This window comes from Electrona antarctica (genome assembly GCF_951216825.1).
Source record: "Electrona antarctica genome assembly, chromosome: 15".
NCBI lineage: Eukaryota > Metazoa > Chordata > Actinopteri > Myctophiformes > Myctophidae > Electrona > Electrona antarctica.
Window position 1 is genome coordinate 9,626,992 of NC_136796.1, and position 18,322 is coordinate 9,645,313.

The 18,322-nt window shown below is 45.4% G+C and overlaps 2 protein-coding genes across 2 annotated transcripts in view; one reads left to right on the forward strand and one right to left on the reverse strand.

Moving 5' to 3' along the window:
* LOC306939033 (uncharacterized protein) overlaps positions 1-18,322 on the forward strand; it is a 584,972-nt gene that overhangs the window by 557,732 nt on the left and 8,918 nt on the right. The window lies entirely within an intron of this gene.
* The window catches only part of LOC306938742 (CUB and sushi domain-containing protein 3-like), a 575,885-nt gene that overhangs the window by 73,078 nt on the left and 484,485 nt on the right, over positions 1-18,322 (reverse strand). The window contains exons 33-40 of the mRNA XM_079523009.1: positions 12,586-12,699; positions 10,509-10,604; positions 9,502-9,705; positions 8,002-8,126; positions 6,339-6,435; positions 3,696-3,800; positions 3,040-3,158; positions 897-966 (exon numbers count right to left, since the gene is read on the reverse strand). Coding sequence (XP_079379135.1) covers positions 897-966; positions 3,040-3,158; positions 3,696-3,800; positions 6,339-6,435; positions 8,002-8,126; positions 9,502-9,705; positions 10,509-10,604; positions 12,586-12,699 — 930 coding nt within the window. The remainder of the gene's footprint in view (positions 1-896; positions 967-3,039; positions 3,159-3,695; positions 3,801-6,338; positions 6,436-8,001; positions 8,127-9,501; positions 9,706-10,508; positions 10,605-12,585; positions 12,700-18,322) is intronic.

The following is an 18,322-nucleotide window of genomic DNA, read 5'->3' on the forward strand; positions in this document are numbered from 1 at the left end:
GACACTTTGTCGAAACGTTTTTGTGAAGCTGTTCACAAAAAGGTTTACCTAACTTTGCTACTACAGGGAAAACATGCACATGTACAGGTGTTACTATTTTTCTAGCACTCTTAATTCTATCACTTTGTTTGCTGTGCTTGCTGTGTTTTTTGTTGTTTGAATACTATGCTATGCTGCTGCATTGTCTGTAAGGAAGCCAAACAAAAATAGGTTTTACTCTTACACTATGTAACTGTACACAAGATGTAACAATAAAGTCCAACCTTGAACCTTACTTTTCTAATGTTGCTTATGGAGATTGGCATTGTGGCATGTATTGAGCTGAGCTGTGATTGGTCTACTTTGTTTGTATACATACAGAGATAAAGATACAGACAGACGGTAAATACAAATGCACATAAGGCCTCACTCGCACTGTTGCAACATGCATACAACATTTGTCTTGTGTCTTGTCATTGTGTTTAATGGCCGCCCCAATGCATTTCCAATGGAAGTCACATGGTTTGGGAGGGGGGCACAACACAGCCATCAGACAAAAATGTTTTGTCAAACCATGTGACTTCCATTGGAAATGCATTGGGGCGGTCATTAAACACGGACAAGACACAAGACAAATGTTGTATGCATGTTGCAACAGTGTGAGTGAGGCCTAACCCTCGCACATGTGTGTGTGTGTGTGTGTGTGTGTGTGTGTGTGTGTGTAAACCTGTAGTACCCTCTTAGGCACCAGGTAACAAAAACGGGTGGGCCTGTGCGTGTGTATGTACACATGCGTGTGTGTGTACACATGCGTGTGTGCGTGTGTGCGTGCGTGCGTGTGTGCGTGCGTGCGTGCGTGCGTGCGTGCGTGTGTGCGTGCGTGCGTGCGTGCGTGTGTGTACAGTATGTGTACCTACCCAGACATAGTGGTACAGGATAGTTCCATCTTCGTACAGGTCCAGGCATGCAGGTAATGTGGGCATTACCCTGTAAGCAGAATGCAACCAATTACAGAACCCTCCATTATGTAACAAATGGCAAAAAATATCAGAGCTGTTTCTGGTTTAACTTGGGCCCTAGGGGCCCCGAGACACTCTATTCAGAGCTGTTTATGGTTTAACTTGGGCCCTAGGGGCCCCGAGACACTCTATTCAGATCTGTTTATGGTTTAACTTGGGCCCTAGGCGCCCCGAGACACTCTATTCAGAGCTGTTTATGGTTTAACTTGGCCCCTAGGGGCCCCGAGACACTCTATTCAGATCTGTTTATGGTTTAACTTGGGCCCTAGGGGCCCCGAGACACTCTATTCAGATCTGTTTATGGTTTAACTTGGCCCCTAGGGGCCCCGAGACACTCTATTCAGATCTGTTTATGGTTTAACTTGGGCCCTAGGGGCCCCGAGACACTCTATTCAGATCTGTTTATGGTTTAACTTGGGCCCTAGGGGCCCCGAGACACTCTATTCAGATCTGTTTATGGTTTAACTTGGGCCCTAGGGGCCCCGAGACACTCTATTCAGATCTGTTTATGGTTTAACTTGGGCCCTAGGGGCCCCGAGACACTCTATTCAGATCTGTTTATGGTTTAACTTGGGCCCTAGGGGCCCCGAGACACTCTATTCAGATCTGTTTATGGTTTAAGTTGGGCCCTAGGGGCCCCGAGACACTCTATTCAGATCTGTTTATGGTTTAACTTGGGCCCTAGGGGCCCCGAGACACTCTATTCAGATCTTAGACACAACATGGTTTAACTTGGGCCCTAGGGGCCCCGAGACACTCTATTCAGATCTTTAACTTGGGCCCTAGGGGCCCCGAGACACTCTATTCAGATCTGTTTATGGTTTAACTGGGGCCCTAGGGGCCCCGAGACACTCTATTCAGATCTGTTTATGGTCTAACTGGGGCCCTAGGGGCCCCGAGACACTCTATTCAGATCTGTTTATGGTTTAACTTGGGCCCCTGGGGGCCCCGAGACACTCTATTCAGATCTTATGGTTTAACTTGGGCCCTAGGGGCCCCGAGACACTCTATTCAGTTTAACTTGGGCCCTAGGGGCCCCGAGACACTCTATTCAGATCTGGTTTAACTTGGGCCCTAGGGGCCCCGAGACACTCTATTCAGATCTTAGACACAACACGAATTCAACAAAGTACAGTACATCTGGCAGAAAGGAATGAGCGCTCTGTGAATGTGTGTATAAGACTGAGAATAACTATCCTACGCCGTTCATGATGCGTATCCCGCGAGCTGGCTCAGACAGGAGAGTGTTACGTAATTGGGAAGAGATGTCACCAGCAGCTGATCACCGTGGCGGTCTATTTTAGCTTCTCGTTCCGTTCCTTCTTAAGCCTAATTCATGCTTCGCCGCTGAAAACTGCATCGCGCGGGCGCTATTTTCGACGCGTGACACTGACGTGCATTGAAGTGTGAATCGGGTTTTGCTGTCACGCACCGCTGGCTGCCGTTGGAAATGTATCTCTGCTCCTACCAACACGATGCCAGCACCTGAATTCCCCAGTGGTGTTTGGGTTGTTTTTTTGTCACTGTGAGCTTTGTTTTTTGTCTCTGTGGGTTTTGTTTTGGTCCCTGTGGGCTTTGCTTTTGTCCCTGTGGGTTTTGTTTGTGTCCCTGTGGGCTTTGCTTTTGTCCCTGTGGGTTTTGTTTGTGTCTCTGTGGGCTTTGTGATAGTATATGCTGCTCCGCTTAAACGGTTTTCTTCTAATTGCTTTAGGTGGAACATGGAGTGATACTGTATGCAGCAGAGCCTGAACAAACGCCAATGTCAAATACAAGTTCACACCTGTATTTACATTCCATTCTATGAAATAATCGCATACTGCACTGTACATCCGAGACATATAAACAGTTTTGTTGTATTTATGCCTATCGATGTGCAATAAAAAGCAAGGGAAACTGAATCGATATACCCTGTGAATGGCTAACCAAGGGGCCTGACTTTTTTTTGTAAGGTATTGTCACTTTAAAGATTATGATACAATTGTGAAAAATTATATCAACCAAAAAACCTGAATCGCACATTTGCTCGAATTATTTGTTTTACCTGAAGAGAGTATCCTTGTTCACAGGCAAATTGTACAACGTCTCCAACCATGAATCTGTCTCCATGTCGGACTCCACAGTTTGGAGTCTGAGGCTCTGGACACGACTCCAAACCAATAGCTATTAGCAACGTGTCACACGCACACGCACACGCACACGCACACACACACACACACACACACACACACACACACACACACACACACACACACACACACACAGAAAAGCAAATACATTACAGTGCATCTTATTATTGTTATCCATGACTTACACTGTTGACACCAAGCCACATGCATGAACACACGCACGTAGTGGTACACGCACACGCGCGTGCACACACACACACACACACACACACACACACACACACACACACACACACACACACACACACACACACACACACACACACACACACACACACACACACACACACACACACACACACACACACACACACACACGCGCACACACACACACACACGCGCGCACACACACACACAAACGCACACGCACAAACGCACAAACGCACAAACGCACGCACGCCAACAGACACAGACAGACACCCACACGTCACATCACGCACTCAGAGGACACAAGCACAACTGCCACCCTGTGGAGATCACAGTCAGTGATGTAGCGGTGAGATGGCGCTACCTGTGTACTCCAGATGGAAGCCTGCTGCTGAGACACTGATGTCAGAACTGAAGCTGAGATACAGGTTGTTGGAGGTGCTGTTCAGGAGAGGAGGGATGGTGGTACCTGAGAGAGAGAGAGAGAGAGAGAGAGAGAGACAGAGACAAGAGAGAGAGAGAGAGAGAGAGAGAGAGAGAGAGAGAGAGAGAGAGAGAGAGAGATTATTCCTGATTTACTTACTTGGTTGAGATAAATGCAGAAACTTAAGTAATAGCAATGCTAAAATGTATTTTGATTTCTTTTTTTTGCCAATTTAAAAAATGTCCACAGATTCAGAGACCTGCAGATCCATAAGTCATTTTGGTTCAACGATATCTGGGGACCCATACAGTATCCCCTCATGACCACAACCAGGACCCTACAGTATCCCCTCATGACCACAACCGCGACTGCAGATATCGTGGCTAAACATCGACTTCCTCACTCCTTCCTGCACGTATATTTCAGGACGCCAGGGTGCAAGTTCAGATCGATGGGTCACCTCACTGAGGAGAATGTTAAGGATGGACGGACTGACGGACCGACGGACCGACGGACGGACGGACGGACCGACGGACGGACGGACGGACCGACGGACAGACCAACGGACGGCATTTGTTCATTTCAGGATATTTGTGATTCATCCTTATCAGACAACAAAAGCATGTCTGATCCATTGTAATGGCTTTGATGTAATGAAGTGGTTTTCTTTTATATTATGTGAGTTTGAGTGGCGGAAAAGTCAGTAAGTATATTTAATTGAGATGACAGTAAACACTTTTCAGTTGTTAGTTTGACCTACTTAGCCTGAATGGTGTTAAATACTAATATATGCAGTACTGTGTCAACACTGTAAGTGGAGACGTTTATTAGCTGTTTTCCATGTTAATAGAATGCTGGGCTTTCACATTTGCATAATGTAAGCTACATGATTCTATGGAATGAACCACTTAAAACCTATACTTAATTCATTGACGGGGGGGTCCCCCAGGGGTTTGTTCTTGCTCCAGTCATCCCCTCCCCCCCCCTCTACACCACATCTCTGTGCCAAAAATAGATGATTTACAAGCTCACAACTCGTTCCAATGCAAAGCGCTGTGAGATTGTAAATCTGCTATTTTTGACAAACTATTCAGGATGCAAGCTTTCATCCACGACCTTTACCAGTAAAAGCTATTTTGACCAATCTGTGTGGTAGAGTCTGTTAATGCAATATAACTAACACAGTTACGGTGATTGAATGTTGTCTCTCTGCTCTTGTATTGACAAATGTAGATGGGGTTTGGTAGGACCGCTACTGATTGACAAGTGGTACTGCTGCGAGTGCGGAATCGCCTTTGTGTTTGAGTACTGTAAATGGTCACGCCCCCATCCTACTAGAAGCAGGGGATAAAGTACAGTGTTTTACAGCCCTTAAGATACCACGAGAGACACCACTGAGCGCTCTAAAGCGCACAAATTGCCGCGTCGAACATTGCGAAGTTCGCTTAGCCGACTTAGCCCCGTTCGAGTTGCAACTCGAACGGGGTCTTCTTTATGCCACGTAATGGACAGGGAGAATTGAAGAACTCAAACACAAAAAAGACGTAGATGCAAGTCATTCTGTATTGTTGAATATGTGTGAATATTTCTGTGACCTCGGGTCACATTCATACTGGATAAAATCTGCTTATTAGTAGCAAAGTAATCGTCCCACTAGCAGACATGATGAGTTCCCTATAAGTATAATTGAATGCACGAGTGTGCCGAACAAGTTGGCAATGACGTTTATCTTCATCTGTCAGGACCTTTACCCAATCAATAACCGGGAATTGATTTAAGCGGGATTGTCATGAGCTTGTATAATGGCTATTTTCACTATGTCATTCCACAAAGTCTGACAAATCATTAAATCGAGAGGAGAGGTGTTATTATGCCCAACTAAGACGACTGGGGATTTACCAGTCACACAATCATCTTTTTATACTTTTGGACTGATCGCAAAGTAAACTGCAGAATCAATATGCTGCTGTGCACAGTGTGCAGGCTCTGCCGATTAGTTTTTTTTAGCTGGTGCAAGAGGTAATTCTCTACCCCTGCTGAGCAAGAGACGGGTGGAGTTATTGCATTCATTTTTTTTCAACACTTGGCTTCTTGCCAGGGAGGTTTCATGTGTGGAGTGGACATCCTTGGAAACACACACATTTCATTCATACAGTTGATCCTATGGTGACAAGTCAAGCATGACACTGCAGGTTCTCAAACCAAAAAGGACCTCTAATTTGTATTTGGCCACGGACTCCCGTCTGAAAAGGTTTTGTAGAGACCCCATAAGAGAAGATCTGTGATGTAATTTATTTGGATGCCATATGATATTAGCACATTATGGGCAGTATTATGCGTGTCTTAAGTACCAGGTCTTATGACTTAACTTAAGACCTGGAGGCATGATCAATGCCATTTGGCTATTCTGAGTGGCCAAACAGCATTGACCACGCCTCCAGGTCTTAAGTTAAGTCATAAGACCTGGTACTTAAGACACGCATAATACTGCCCAAAGTCATAGTTGCGTTCAATTCAACAACCACGATGGGAGCAACCACAATGTTTTTCTCAGTCGGTACATTATTGTTTTGTTTTTTTTACCTGAGTAGCTGCCCAATCTCGGCGCATGATTGTCAGCGCCATCGTAGAAATCCAGAGAATCCCAGTTATGCTCTGTAGCAAAGCTGACCACTTGTATCTGAAAACACAGGGACAGGGTGAGTGTTTACATACTGTGCGTGTGTGCGTGCGTGTGTGTGTGTGTGTGTGCGTGTGCGTGTGTGTGTGCGTGCGCGTGTGTGTGTGTGCGTGCGTGCTGTACAGACATTAGAGAGAAGGCAGCAGAAAAGGTTAGGTGGTGGAAAGCACAATAACTAATCCATCACCAGCCGTGCGATCAACAGTGTGGGAAAGCATGATATAATATTTTTAATCACTCACTACTTTCCTTCAAACCAATAATTCCATTCTGGGTCGCTTTCTGGGTCGCCACAGGCTGTCAGGCTGAATGAACAACCTGCCCCCCGCCCCCCCCATTCCCGAGCCCTCTCTATAGTATTAAATGGACTTGGTCTTGCAATGAACTTTGGACTTTGCACTATTACATTGCACCAGCACTATTGCACTTTGGCTTATTGTACAGTATGTTTATATTTATTTGTATGCCAGTGGTGAAGCTCTAAATTGAATTTCGTTGTTTCATGCAAGCAATGACAATAAAGATCTATCTATCTATCTATCTATCTATCTATGCTTTCCTCAAGAGGTCATGGAGGCAATAACATGCACTGCTCATCCTGACTTAACAAAAGATGTGCAAAAGCACAAAAATAATTGCAAAAATGCTCGATCTACACGGTGACCTTGTAAATCTGATATTTTCCACATTGGGATTCTGATGAAAAAGTTGTAAAACCAATGTACTGGTTTGATAGATTTCCAGACAGACAGAGACACTGTTAGACTTCATGGCTGACTGACAGCTAGGCAGATGGATTTCTGCCCCTGGTAGAACATTACATTGTCAACTACAGAAACATTTGATTCCGTTTGTCTTGTTTTATTCTGTCTAAAAGATCTAGTTTGATCAAATTAGTTTTACTTTAATTTCTAATGACAATAAACCTCAAAACGGAACAGAATCAAGGGTTCATTCCACTTTTGCACCATGGCGTCTGGATTCCACTAGACGAGGTTAAGGAATGAAGGAACCACCGTCATGACATCTACCCATAAATACCCATAATGAAACTGCTATGCTTGTGAGGTATTGACGCCGGTGTGCCCTGGTCATAGATCAGCAGCACACAGCAGCACTCCCTTGTGTGTATTATACGGCGCGAGTAAAATACTGGATCTTCCTATTCCTACAGTTTATTACAGTCGCTATACAGTACAGCCATCCAGGCACGTGCGCACATAAACATCAAAGGGGGCTAGAGCCTTTTTTTCCCCGAACGCAGCATTTTACGTTGAAAGAATTTTGTCTGTGTGTAGAAATCCATGTCGTACGACGCATCTCCAGTAGCTAAAGAGTGCTGCGACGCGTTGTGAGTTTGTAGATCCGCTACTTTTGCTAAAAGTACCCTTTTAGGGAGTTTCAGCCACTGCCTCTAAACATTATTTGCACATCCCTGCCTCCATCTAATGAGAAGAACATCCATGTGCCCCAATAGACTTTAGTTTTTAGTTCTTTCCACCCAAGACAGTGTGGAGTTATCTCAGCCAGCCAGCCAGCCTAGATGAGACTAAGGGCAGGTGTTACCTGTATTCCGGCCCCCTCTGGAACTGAAACTTTCCAAACACAGTTCTGGTTGTTGTCATAAGGCTCCGGGTAGCCGGGTGACAAGATGGTCCCACGGCGTAAAGTCAACGCACCCCCGCAGGGAACTGTGTGAGAGAGAGAGAGAGAGAGAGAGAGAGAGAGAGAGAGAGAGAGAGAGAGAGAATGAAGCGTGGTGTGAATGTGTACAGAATGTTTGTGCGTTTAAGGTCCAGGCACTCCCACTGGGAGCTACAGCAGGAGATAGGTTATGTGAGGTTACATCTGTAAGCAGCTGCAGCACTTATAAATAGTTTTCCATGATGTTAGGGACTGCCATGGTTGAATAGTAGTAGAAGATATTTCTTTTGGAAGGCATTCAGATCAGGGTTTACCTACAGTACCAGTGGTGTAGTAGTACTTTTACTTTACTTTTAAGTACAATTATGAGGAACTTGTACTTTTTTTAAAACTTTTTTTAGACTTATAATCCACTACATATAGAGGCAAATGTACTTTTTACTCTATAAGGGCCCATTTGGTTACCAACTCTCTGTCATTTTGCTGGGGACCGCCTGGAACCCCCTCAAGGACCACTGGTTGAAAACCACTGAACTAAAACAAATCCAAGTACACGTTCCCCCACTCACCTATACAGGTGGGCAGAGTGTCCTTTCCCACTCACCTATACAGGTGGGCAGAGTGTCCTTTCCCACTCACCTATACAGGTGGGCAGAGTGTCCTTTCCCCACTCACCTATACAGGTGGGCAGAGTGTCCTTTCCCCACTCACCTATACAGGTGGGCAGAGTGTCCTTTTCCCACTCACCTATACAGGTGGGCAGAGTGTCCTTTTCCCCACTCACCTATACAGGTGGGCAGAGTGTCCTTTTCCCACGGACCTATACAGGTGGGCAGAGTGTCCTTTCCCACTCACCTATACAGGTGGGCAGAGTGTCCTTTCCCACTCACCTATACAGGTGGGCAGAGTGTCCTTTCCCACTCACCTATACAGGTGGGCAGAGTGTCCTTTCCCACTCACCTATACAGGTGGGCAGAGTGTCCTTTCCCACTCACCTATACAGGTGGGCAGAGTGTCCTTTCCCACTCACCTATACAGGTGGGCAGAGTGTCCTTTCCCACTCACCTATACAGGTGGGCAGAGTGTCCTTTCCCACTCACCTATACAGGTGGGCAGAGTGTCCTTTCCCACTCACCTATACAGGTGGGCAGAGTGTCCTTTTCCCACTCACCTATACAGGTGGGCAGAGTGTCCTTTTCCCACTCACCTATACAGGTGGGCAGAGTGTCGTTCCCCCACTCACCTATACAGGTGGGCAGAGTGTCCTTTCCCACTCACCTATACAGGTGGGCAGAGTGTCGTTCCCCCACTCACCTATACAGGTGGGCAGAGTGTCCTTTTCCCACTCACCTATACAGGTGGGCAGAGTGTCGTTCCCCCACTCACCTACACAGGTGGGCAGAGTGTCGTTCCCCCACTCACCTACACAGGTGGGCAGAGAGTCGTTCCACTGTGCCAGCTGGTCTGGCACGGTCTCACAGCGTATGGCCACAGAGCCGTGAAGAACGTAGCCGGGATTGCACTCAAACTGCACCGCGGAGCCCACCGCAAAGTCGTTTCCCAGGCGCTTCCCGAAGCGCGGCTCGGGGACCGAGCTGCACTGCGTGGAGCTGGTCCGGGGGACAGCTGGAGACATTAAAAAAAGGAGACGTTAAAATGGGCATTAAAATGTGTCCATGTCAGCAGTTTTGCCATTAAAGCCATTTATTCCCACAGGGAGGTTAACAATCTCTCACTATCCCCTTGTCAACGGGATGCGTTCACTCACTCCACCAATTGTCCCCCGTACTTACTTACTTATACATATTTATATACATACTTAATGCTGAGGATTACATAGACCCTCAACTCCAATGTGGGTGATGGGCTTAAAAATGAAAGGTTGCATAATAATGCCTACAGTTTTGTTTCCTTTTTATGTGTATATTGATAGGTATGTTATGCTATGCTAGGTTCTGCTATGTCCTTTATTTTCTTTATCGTATCTATTTTTTCGCTATGTCATTGTTTCTGGTTTTATGCCTTTATGTTGTCTTTATGTTGTCCTAATTATGTTTTTGTTGTATCTGTATAACCACACCGTGGTGTTCACAAAAAAAGAATATATAAAGTATAAAAAAAAGAAAAGACCTAGTGTCTTATTTCTGTGTGTGTGTGTGTGTGTGTGTGTGTGCGCACGCTCGCGCGTGTGTGTGTGTGTGTGTGCGTGCATACTACTGTACATGCATCCGTGCGTGCGTGCACTGTGCAGGTGTGTGAATACGTGCATGTGTTTGAGCGTGCGTGCGTGGGTAAGCATGTTTATGTGTATGTCTAAATGAAACACGGCATTTAAATGTTGGATGATGGTTACAAATACATTGCCATTAGTCTGAACATAATTGTGTTTTAGCCGATTCCTCCAACAGCAGCAGAATGCACTGACTGACCTTGGTAGACAAAGTGGAATCCTTTAGCTGTTTCTGGACTGGCTGTGGTGAACTTTATGGTGATCTGGTTGCCAGAACTCAGAGGTAGAGATTCACCTAGAGAGAGAGAGAGAGAGAGAGAGAGAGAGAGAGAGAGAGAGAGAGAGGGAGAGGGAGAGGGAGAGGGAGAGGGAGAGGGAGAGAGGGAGAGGGAGAGGGAGAGAGAGAGAGAGAGAGAGGGAGAGGGAGAGGGAGAGGGAGAGGGAGAGGGAGAGGGAGAGGGAGAGAGAGAGAGAGAGAGAGAGAGAGAGAGAGAGAGAGAGAGAGAGAGAGAGAGAGAGCGAGAGCGAGAGAGATAGAGATAGAGATAGAGATAGAGATAGAGATAGAGATAGAGAGAGAGATTGATTTTGATTAATAGATTTTTAACCAATCATTTATTCATAAGAAACTCAACATCACTGCTCAGTCAAGCACTCGGAATCGCACCATGTTTAACCACTTGAACCCTAATGTCCCTATTTTGTAGTGAGCATTCTGTGAAAATAGCAGATCTACAAGCTTATAAATGAAACACAGCATTTAAATTTTGGATGGTTACAAATAAATTGCCATTAGTCTGAACATAATTGTGTTTTGGCTGATTAACAATGCGTCGCATTGTGAGCTTGTAGATTTTCAGAGAAGACATTTGGTGTAGAGGGAAATTGGAGAGGTACAGTATACAAGTATACAGCCCTGGGGGGACCATGGTCAATAAAGGGTTTAAGTGGATAAATGGATTAAAAACAAATTTGAATAACACAAAGAGGGACTAACACACGCCATGATGCCTTGAGATATTTTAATCCCACACGGCATGCAAAAACGGCATGCAAAAACAGCATGCTGGATTTGACAATAACATCTTAGGTGATTCGGTTGACTGAAATACAGATTGTCAGTCTAGTCTAAACTGCCAGCATTTTGATTAGATTGTGGTCAGAGGTGGTTGGAGACAATAGAAATCCCCCATTTGTGTTCTTCCGCGGCGGTTAATTTCTGTGAAAGTCACAGTCCATCTCCATAACTGTGTGAAAGCCTTTCCCTCTGTCCGGCTCTTGCCTTTCTGGCGTATTCAATCTAATTTGCGAGCTCATCTCTCCCCCATGCAGTATCGATGTGGACACCACATTAAAGATGGCTTCAACTGGCCCCGTCTCGGCGTACAGGACATTCCTGGGGGCTGTGTAGAGAAGTGGTTCTCAAAGTGGGCTCCGGGGACCCCCAGGGGTCCTTGAGGGGGTTCCAGGGGGTCCCCAGCTAAATTAGTTAAAGGGGTATTTTGACAGGTGTGGGTCATCTACTCAGGCTTTTGTGTATGCCTTAGACACGTCCTTGGTTCTGAAGACTGATATAGTCTCCAGGGGGCCGTGTTTTTGGAATTGCTTTTGCATTTTCTTTTTTTACTAAACATTAACATTTTAACAAAGAACAAGAAAAGGAAAAACTGTTTTGGAGGCTCAGACATGCAAACAGAGTGACACAGCGGCTTCATTGCATGCAGGAACCAATGTGATAGGAATCGGATACTTGGTGTAAATAAGACGGATCTGGTAATTTACCAGAGGCTGAAATCCATCTGCCTAGCTGCTCTATCTGTCAGTCAGCCATGAAGTCTAATAGTGTCTCTGTCTGTCTGGCAATCTATCAAACCAGTACATTGGTTTTAAAACTTTTTCATCAGAATCCCAATGTGAAAATATCAGATTTACAAGGTCACCTTGTAGATCGAGCATTTTTGCAATTCTTTTTGTACGTGTGAAAAGAAATGTTGCCTATAATGACATGCGTAAAATATGGGTGAATGAATATTTTCTAGGGTATAGAATTAGCCTCTGTATTACAGTAGTAGATCAATCAATCATTCATGAATCATATCATATAACCTTTTTGTATAGTTGTGAATATATTACACAATATAATGTGTGGTTCTCACAAAATACCAAGGCAATCCTGGACTGTCCTCACGGCACAGCAATGTGCCTCTCCTCCATCGGCATTCGGCACACCGTTTGGGTTTGGGTATGTATCACTGTATCAGACCATTCATCCTTACCCGAATGAGAGCCAGACATGGAGGAAAGAAGGGTGTTCTGCTGGGTGGGCCCGTCGTAGATCTCCACCACATCGTTCAGAGAGGTCTGGAACATGACAAACTGACCAAAGAGAACTACAGGGAGAGAGACAGGACACAGAGAGGCCGAAACAACAGACATAGTCAGGAAAATGTAGAGAGAAAGAGAGAGAGAGAGCGCGAGAGAGAGAGAGAGAGAGAGAGAGAGAGAGAGAGAGAGAGAGAGAGAGCGCGAGAGAGAGAGTGCTGAGTTACAATATTATCATTCAACGCCACCACCTGCCCTCCCAATGATTAATCTCAATTCGCACTATAATAAGTCATCTAAATGTCATTATGCTGGCATGTCATCTTGTATTTGAAGCCAAACATTGGTGCAGAATTACAAACCGCGACACTTGCTCGCCAAAATGTGACCTTAAATTTGCTGTGCACAACACAGCAACAGTTTGCTGGCTGAGATGTCGGCTAACACGGAAGTCACATAAGGTGTATGTATTGTTCATTTCGACATGTTTTTGTATTTTCATTGATTGAATAATATATTAACACCATTATTAACAGTACAGGTAGTACAGTCAAAGTTTACGCTGAAAGGATGACACAAAAATACCCAGGCGCTTGTTTCCATTGTAGGTCTATTGTACTCAATTCAGTAATACATACAATACAATACAAATACAATACAAAACCTATTTAATAAAGCTCAGTAGAATCATAAGGTATTATTTACAGAGAAAGAATGGGTGATTAGAGGATTCTACTATCCAAGGTGTAAACTCTGTTCACTTGTATTTTAAGGACAGGAATTCTTCTATACAGTAGGTTCGTTTTGAGTTTGGATACGGAGTAGAGAAGCTTTTGTCTTTTGGTAGGCCATTCCACATTTGGGTGGCAGCATAGCAGAATGCATTTTGAACCCATGTTTGAGCCACATTTTTGGGGAACTAGGTCAGATGATGTCTTTCTGGTGTTATGCCTATGGGCATCACTTACTCTACAGAAGTAGTTTGACAGGTATCGGGGCGCTGATCTTAAAGACCATGCAGGCCAATTGAGAGATGCTGAATTCTGTCTTCAACCTTGAGCCAAACCAGTCTAGCGAAGCGGGCTGGGAGAAGGTGAGCCCATGGGGGGGGGGGAGGCCTAGAAGCAGTCTTATTAGCTTTGTTTTTTAGAGGGCTGCAGTTTTGTATTTAGTGACATTGAGATGCTAGTGAACCATGAGGTGCAAGCATAGTCGAAATGACATTGAATGAGGGCTCCGGCTAGAGGCCTTCTTTGCACTCTTGTTGATAACAGAGGAGATCCTGGCCCAATCATTATCTAGTTCTTTGGTTCAATTGTTTGACTATCACAATCACCTTTGATACCATTTTGTTCCACTGGAAAGTGTGCATGGTAAATGCTATATCATGGTTCAGCAACTGTGCATCAGTTAATAAAAAACATCACACCTGTGTGTAGTGAGGGGCGCTCTTATCATCATACATCATCATCATCACAATTTGTGTCCTCACCTTCGTCTTCAATGTTAAACACTCAAAGCTGGCCATTCATTGTCAATGGCATTCAATGTTTGTGTTTACAAAGCTCAAAACTGGACATAGGAAATAAAATGTATTTACTATTCATTTGCTAGGAAATATTGGGGGGGGGGGGGGGGGGGGAGAGAGAGACACTTGACGAGCTGTGATCAGAATCCAAGCCCCCAACATCACAAGCACATGTCATGTCAGCATCCCCCCCCCCCCCTCCCCTCCCCCGTTCCACTGAGCCCCTGTGACATGGTCACGTGCCGGTGGGCGTTCGCGGTTCCATCTTCATTCATACTGTAAGCCTCCAAATCCCTCGCTGTCATTCTCCTGATCGGCGGTGTCACGCGACCTCTCACCGAGAGCCGCGTTGACGCGGTGCGGTCATGAATACAAACACAGACGACACATCCATGCTCATGTAAAGCAGGGGTTCTCAACCCGTGGGTCGCGACCCATCCGGGGGTCGCCAAATAATATTGGGGGGTCCCCAAATAAATGTAAAAAAAAAAACATTTTTTTTTTTTTTTTCAACTGAATGGCTGGAAAATGGAAATTAAGAGTTTACATATAGTACACATAGTACATGCATACACCTTCCCTAATGATTATATCTGGTTTCAGTATTTATTTATGGTGTATTGTCTATTATTAAAGTTATTGTAGCAGTCAATTTAAATTGGGGGTCGGGAGGGGGCGGGGCGGGGGTCCCGAGACGTTGCCAAAGCATTTTCGGGGGTCCCCGGCCAAAAACGTTGAGAACCCCTGATGTAAAGGAGCGTCTAGTGTTTGTTTCTCGGGTCACGAGACGGAAAGACGCTTTGAGATAAGTCACTGTAGTGCAGCCTCGGTGAAACCAGAACCACCAAAAGCCTGATTTATACTGTACTTCAGACGCTGTGCGTTGTGAGCGTGGAGACGGGCTATTTTCGGTGCACGACACTGCCTTAAAGCTAGGATAAATCAGTTGTAGCTAGAACATGCATGCACATACATTATGCACACATGAGCACACACACACACACACACACACACACACACACACACACACACACACACACACACACACACACACACACACACACACACACACACACACACACACACACACACACACACACACACACACACACACACACACACAAAAGCCCTGAGATGTACACACACACACACGCATACGCATACATACTGTGTAATACAAAGAAAACACACACGTGCTCGTGCAAGCACTCTTTCGTCCCTGAGGGTGAGGTGTAAAGGATTAACGCTGCACATTCCCAAGGATATATCCTGCTATAAGAAGGTCACCGGTCACTTTATAAACAGCTTTCTTTTTGCTTCTCCGCAGAGCTCTTTTGAGACGTGACGAGAATTTCTCCCGCACTGACTCACAAAAACGGTGTGTGAATCACCGCTCCCATTAAAGTGCTCTCTGCGAATGATCCAGGGTTGAATATGGCAGGGCGGCAGGTCGACAACAAAGCGAATGATCCAGGGTTGAATATGGCAGGGCGGCAGGTCGACAACAAAGCCGGCAGTATGTACCGAACATAGACCTGCAAAGTAGGTGAGACCAGAGACGTGGATGAAGAAAGAATGGCTCCCTCTACTCAAAAGGTCCCAAGTTCAACTCCCACCTGGCCGACGGTGAGTCCATTCAGTCCAGGTGTCCACGGACAAGGCACAGAATCCCTGAACGCTCTGCATAAAGACGCTGCAGTGCTTCAGTGCTTCTCAAATGGGTGTACGTGGACCCCTAGGGGTACTCGGAGGTACTGCAGGGGGTGCGTGAGAGATCCATATCCATCCATCCATCAATCCATCCATCTTCAACCGCTTATCCGTAGTCGGGTCGTGTGGGCAACAGCTCCACCAGAGAGCTCCAGACATTCCTCTCCAGAGCAACATTAGTGACTTCCTCCTAGGGGATCCCGAGACGTTCCAAGGCCAGTGAGTCGATGTGTTTCTCAAAGGTGGCTTAACCACACCTTTTAAGGCAAAACCACACCCCTCGGGGGGGTGGCTCCAAAAAGTACCTCAGAGAAAGTGACATCCATAGGTCCCTCTCTAGAAGGAACGAAGTGTACTGTACTGTATGATCCTAGCAGACTATCTCTATGCATTTGATGTATTACCTTGTATTGTACTAGCTTACTGTAAATCGCTCTGGATTAAGAGCATCTGCTAAACGCCTAAAACAATTAGGAAAAGTTATAAAACAATAACGTATAGTGGAAGAATAATGCTATTAGGTACAACAGTCAGCAGTGTGCGTGTTTGTGTAGCCGTTCAGCCAGGCGGTGGCTCAGCAGGGGGTAGCCAGGGGAGGTGGAGCACGTACGTTCTTCTGGGGGTGGATGTCGGGGGACGTACAGAGATGGATGGCATTGGACTCGTGAGCAGAAATTGCTAAATGGCCTCCCCTGAGTGTGTAGGTTTCAAGGTAACACGGTGAACACATGCAGTGACTCGTCTCGCCACCGAGGCCAGCCGAGTACAAGATGACAAAACACACACACACACACACACACTTAACCACTTACGGTTAATGTGTACTAACCCCGCCCAACAGGGCCAATTTTGTGGCTGGTCACTCTACTATAATGACATAGCCAAATTTGTTAATGTGGTTAATGCAGTCCACAGTTCAAAGAGACTCCACACAGTGGCAGAAGAGGGCTGGATAGAAAGATCTGACCCACCCACCCACCCACCCACACACACACACACACACACACACACACACACACACACACACACACACACACACACACACACACACACACACACACACACACACACACACACACACACACACACACACACACACACACACACACACACACACACACACACACACACACACACACACACACACACATTGCGTGTAAAGATTAATCTGTTGCATCGATGCATTGATTTTGAATTCCAACGACCCAACTACATCGATATCTAAACGGCAACTCATTCTTCTAGTCTGACGTGTTTCGATCTAAAATGGAGCTTTTGCATTGCAATTAATCGATTGTATCTATCTTATCAAATTGCGCCCTGTAAAGCATGGCAAACGTTGGCGATGTGGATGGATGTTTCAGACGTATAGTGGGGGGAGAAAAAAACCCCATTTCAACTTTATTCCAGTTCATTTTCTCAAGATGGTGATGGTTGGTAATTAGTGAACAGAGAGAGTCCGGGAGAAGTCGAGGGAATTAACAACATGAACCAGAGCGTCTCTATTCTGGGCCGAACATTAAGGAGAAAAGTAGCCGTTCTACAACGCTTTGCAAGGCCATGCGTTGTGAGCTTGTGGATCGGCTACTTTCGACAAAGATATTTGGTGCAGAGGGAAACAACGAGGGGCAAGTATAGAGCCCTTGGATACCTTAGTCAACCTATAATATATAGGTTTAAGTGGTTAACCACATGGACCCTAGTTCTGGGCATGTCATAATAGCTGAACATCTGGGGAAAATACGCTGAACATTCGCTGAGAATAGCAGATCTGCATGCTCACATAGTTCGGCTATTTGAGATTTGTGAAAGAAGTATGGATTAAATCCTGAACTTGCGTTGTCAACTTCATTTAGTAATAACAATGTTCTTTAAACAGCATCCGACCACCAGTTGGAGTGCCTGGAAGTAATACATGATGAGGAAAGTGTCACTACCTATTACTGACTGTCTATTATATTGTCATTTTGTTAATCTAGCTATGGAGAGCCCAATTTGTATAAAGTTATTAGTGGCATATGTTATTTTAATGTAATTGTACTCTACCGCCACTTACTGATGCCACAAGCCCTAGAAGAGTTGAACCCAATTTCCTTCGGTATCCGAGCACTCAAAACATGTGAGGAAGCACTTCCTCTCCTCCACATTGTTTGAGTGCTTGGATCTCTTTTTCTTTTTTCAAGTCTTTATTGTCTCGTTGATCCTAGAAGCACTATACACTTTAATCTCCTGTGAGCACCCGGCTGGCCTCTGCGTTTCTCTCTCCAATGTCCTTCTCATTGAGCTGAAAGGGATGCAAACATTGTTCCAACCGCTTATCATAATACAATTTGTGTGGGCAGTGTTTCAGACATTTAACCAGAGTTCACACAGTTTTACATGCAGTATACTTGCCAGGGGAAAAGGCTGGAGGCAGCAAAGACTAATTCAGAGTTGTCAGGAAACAAGAGACG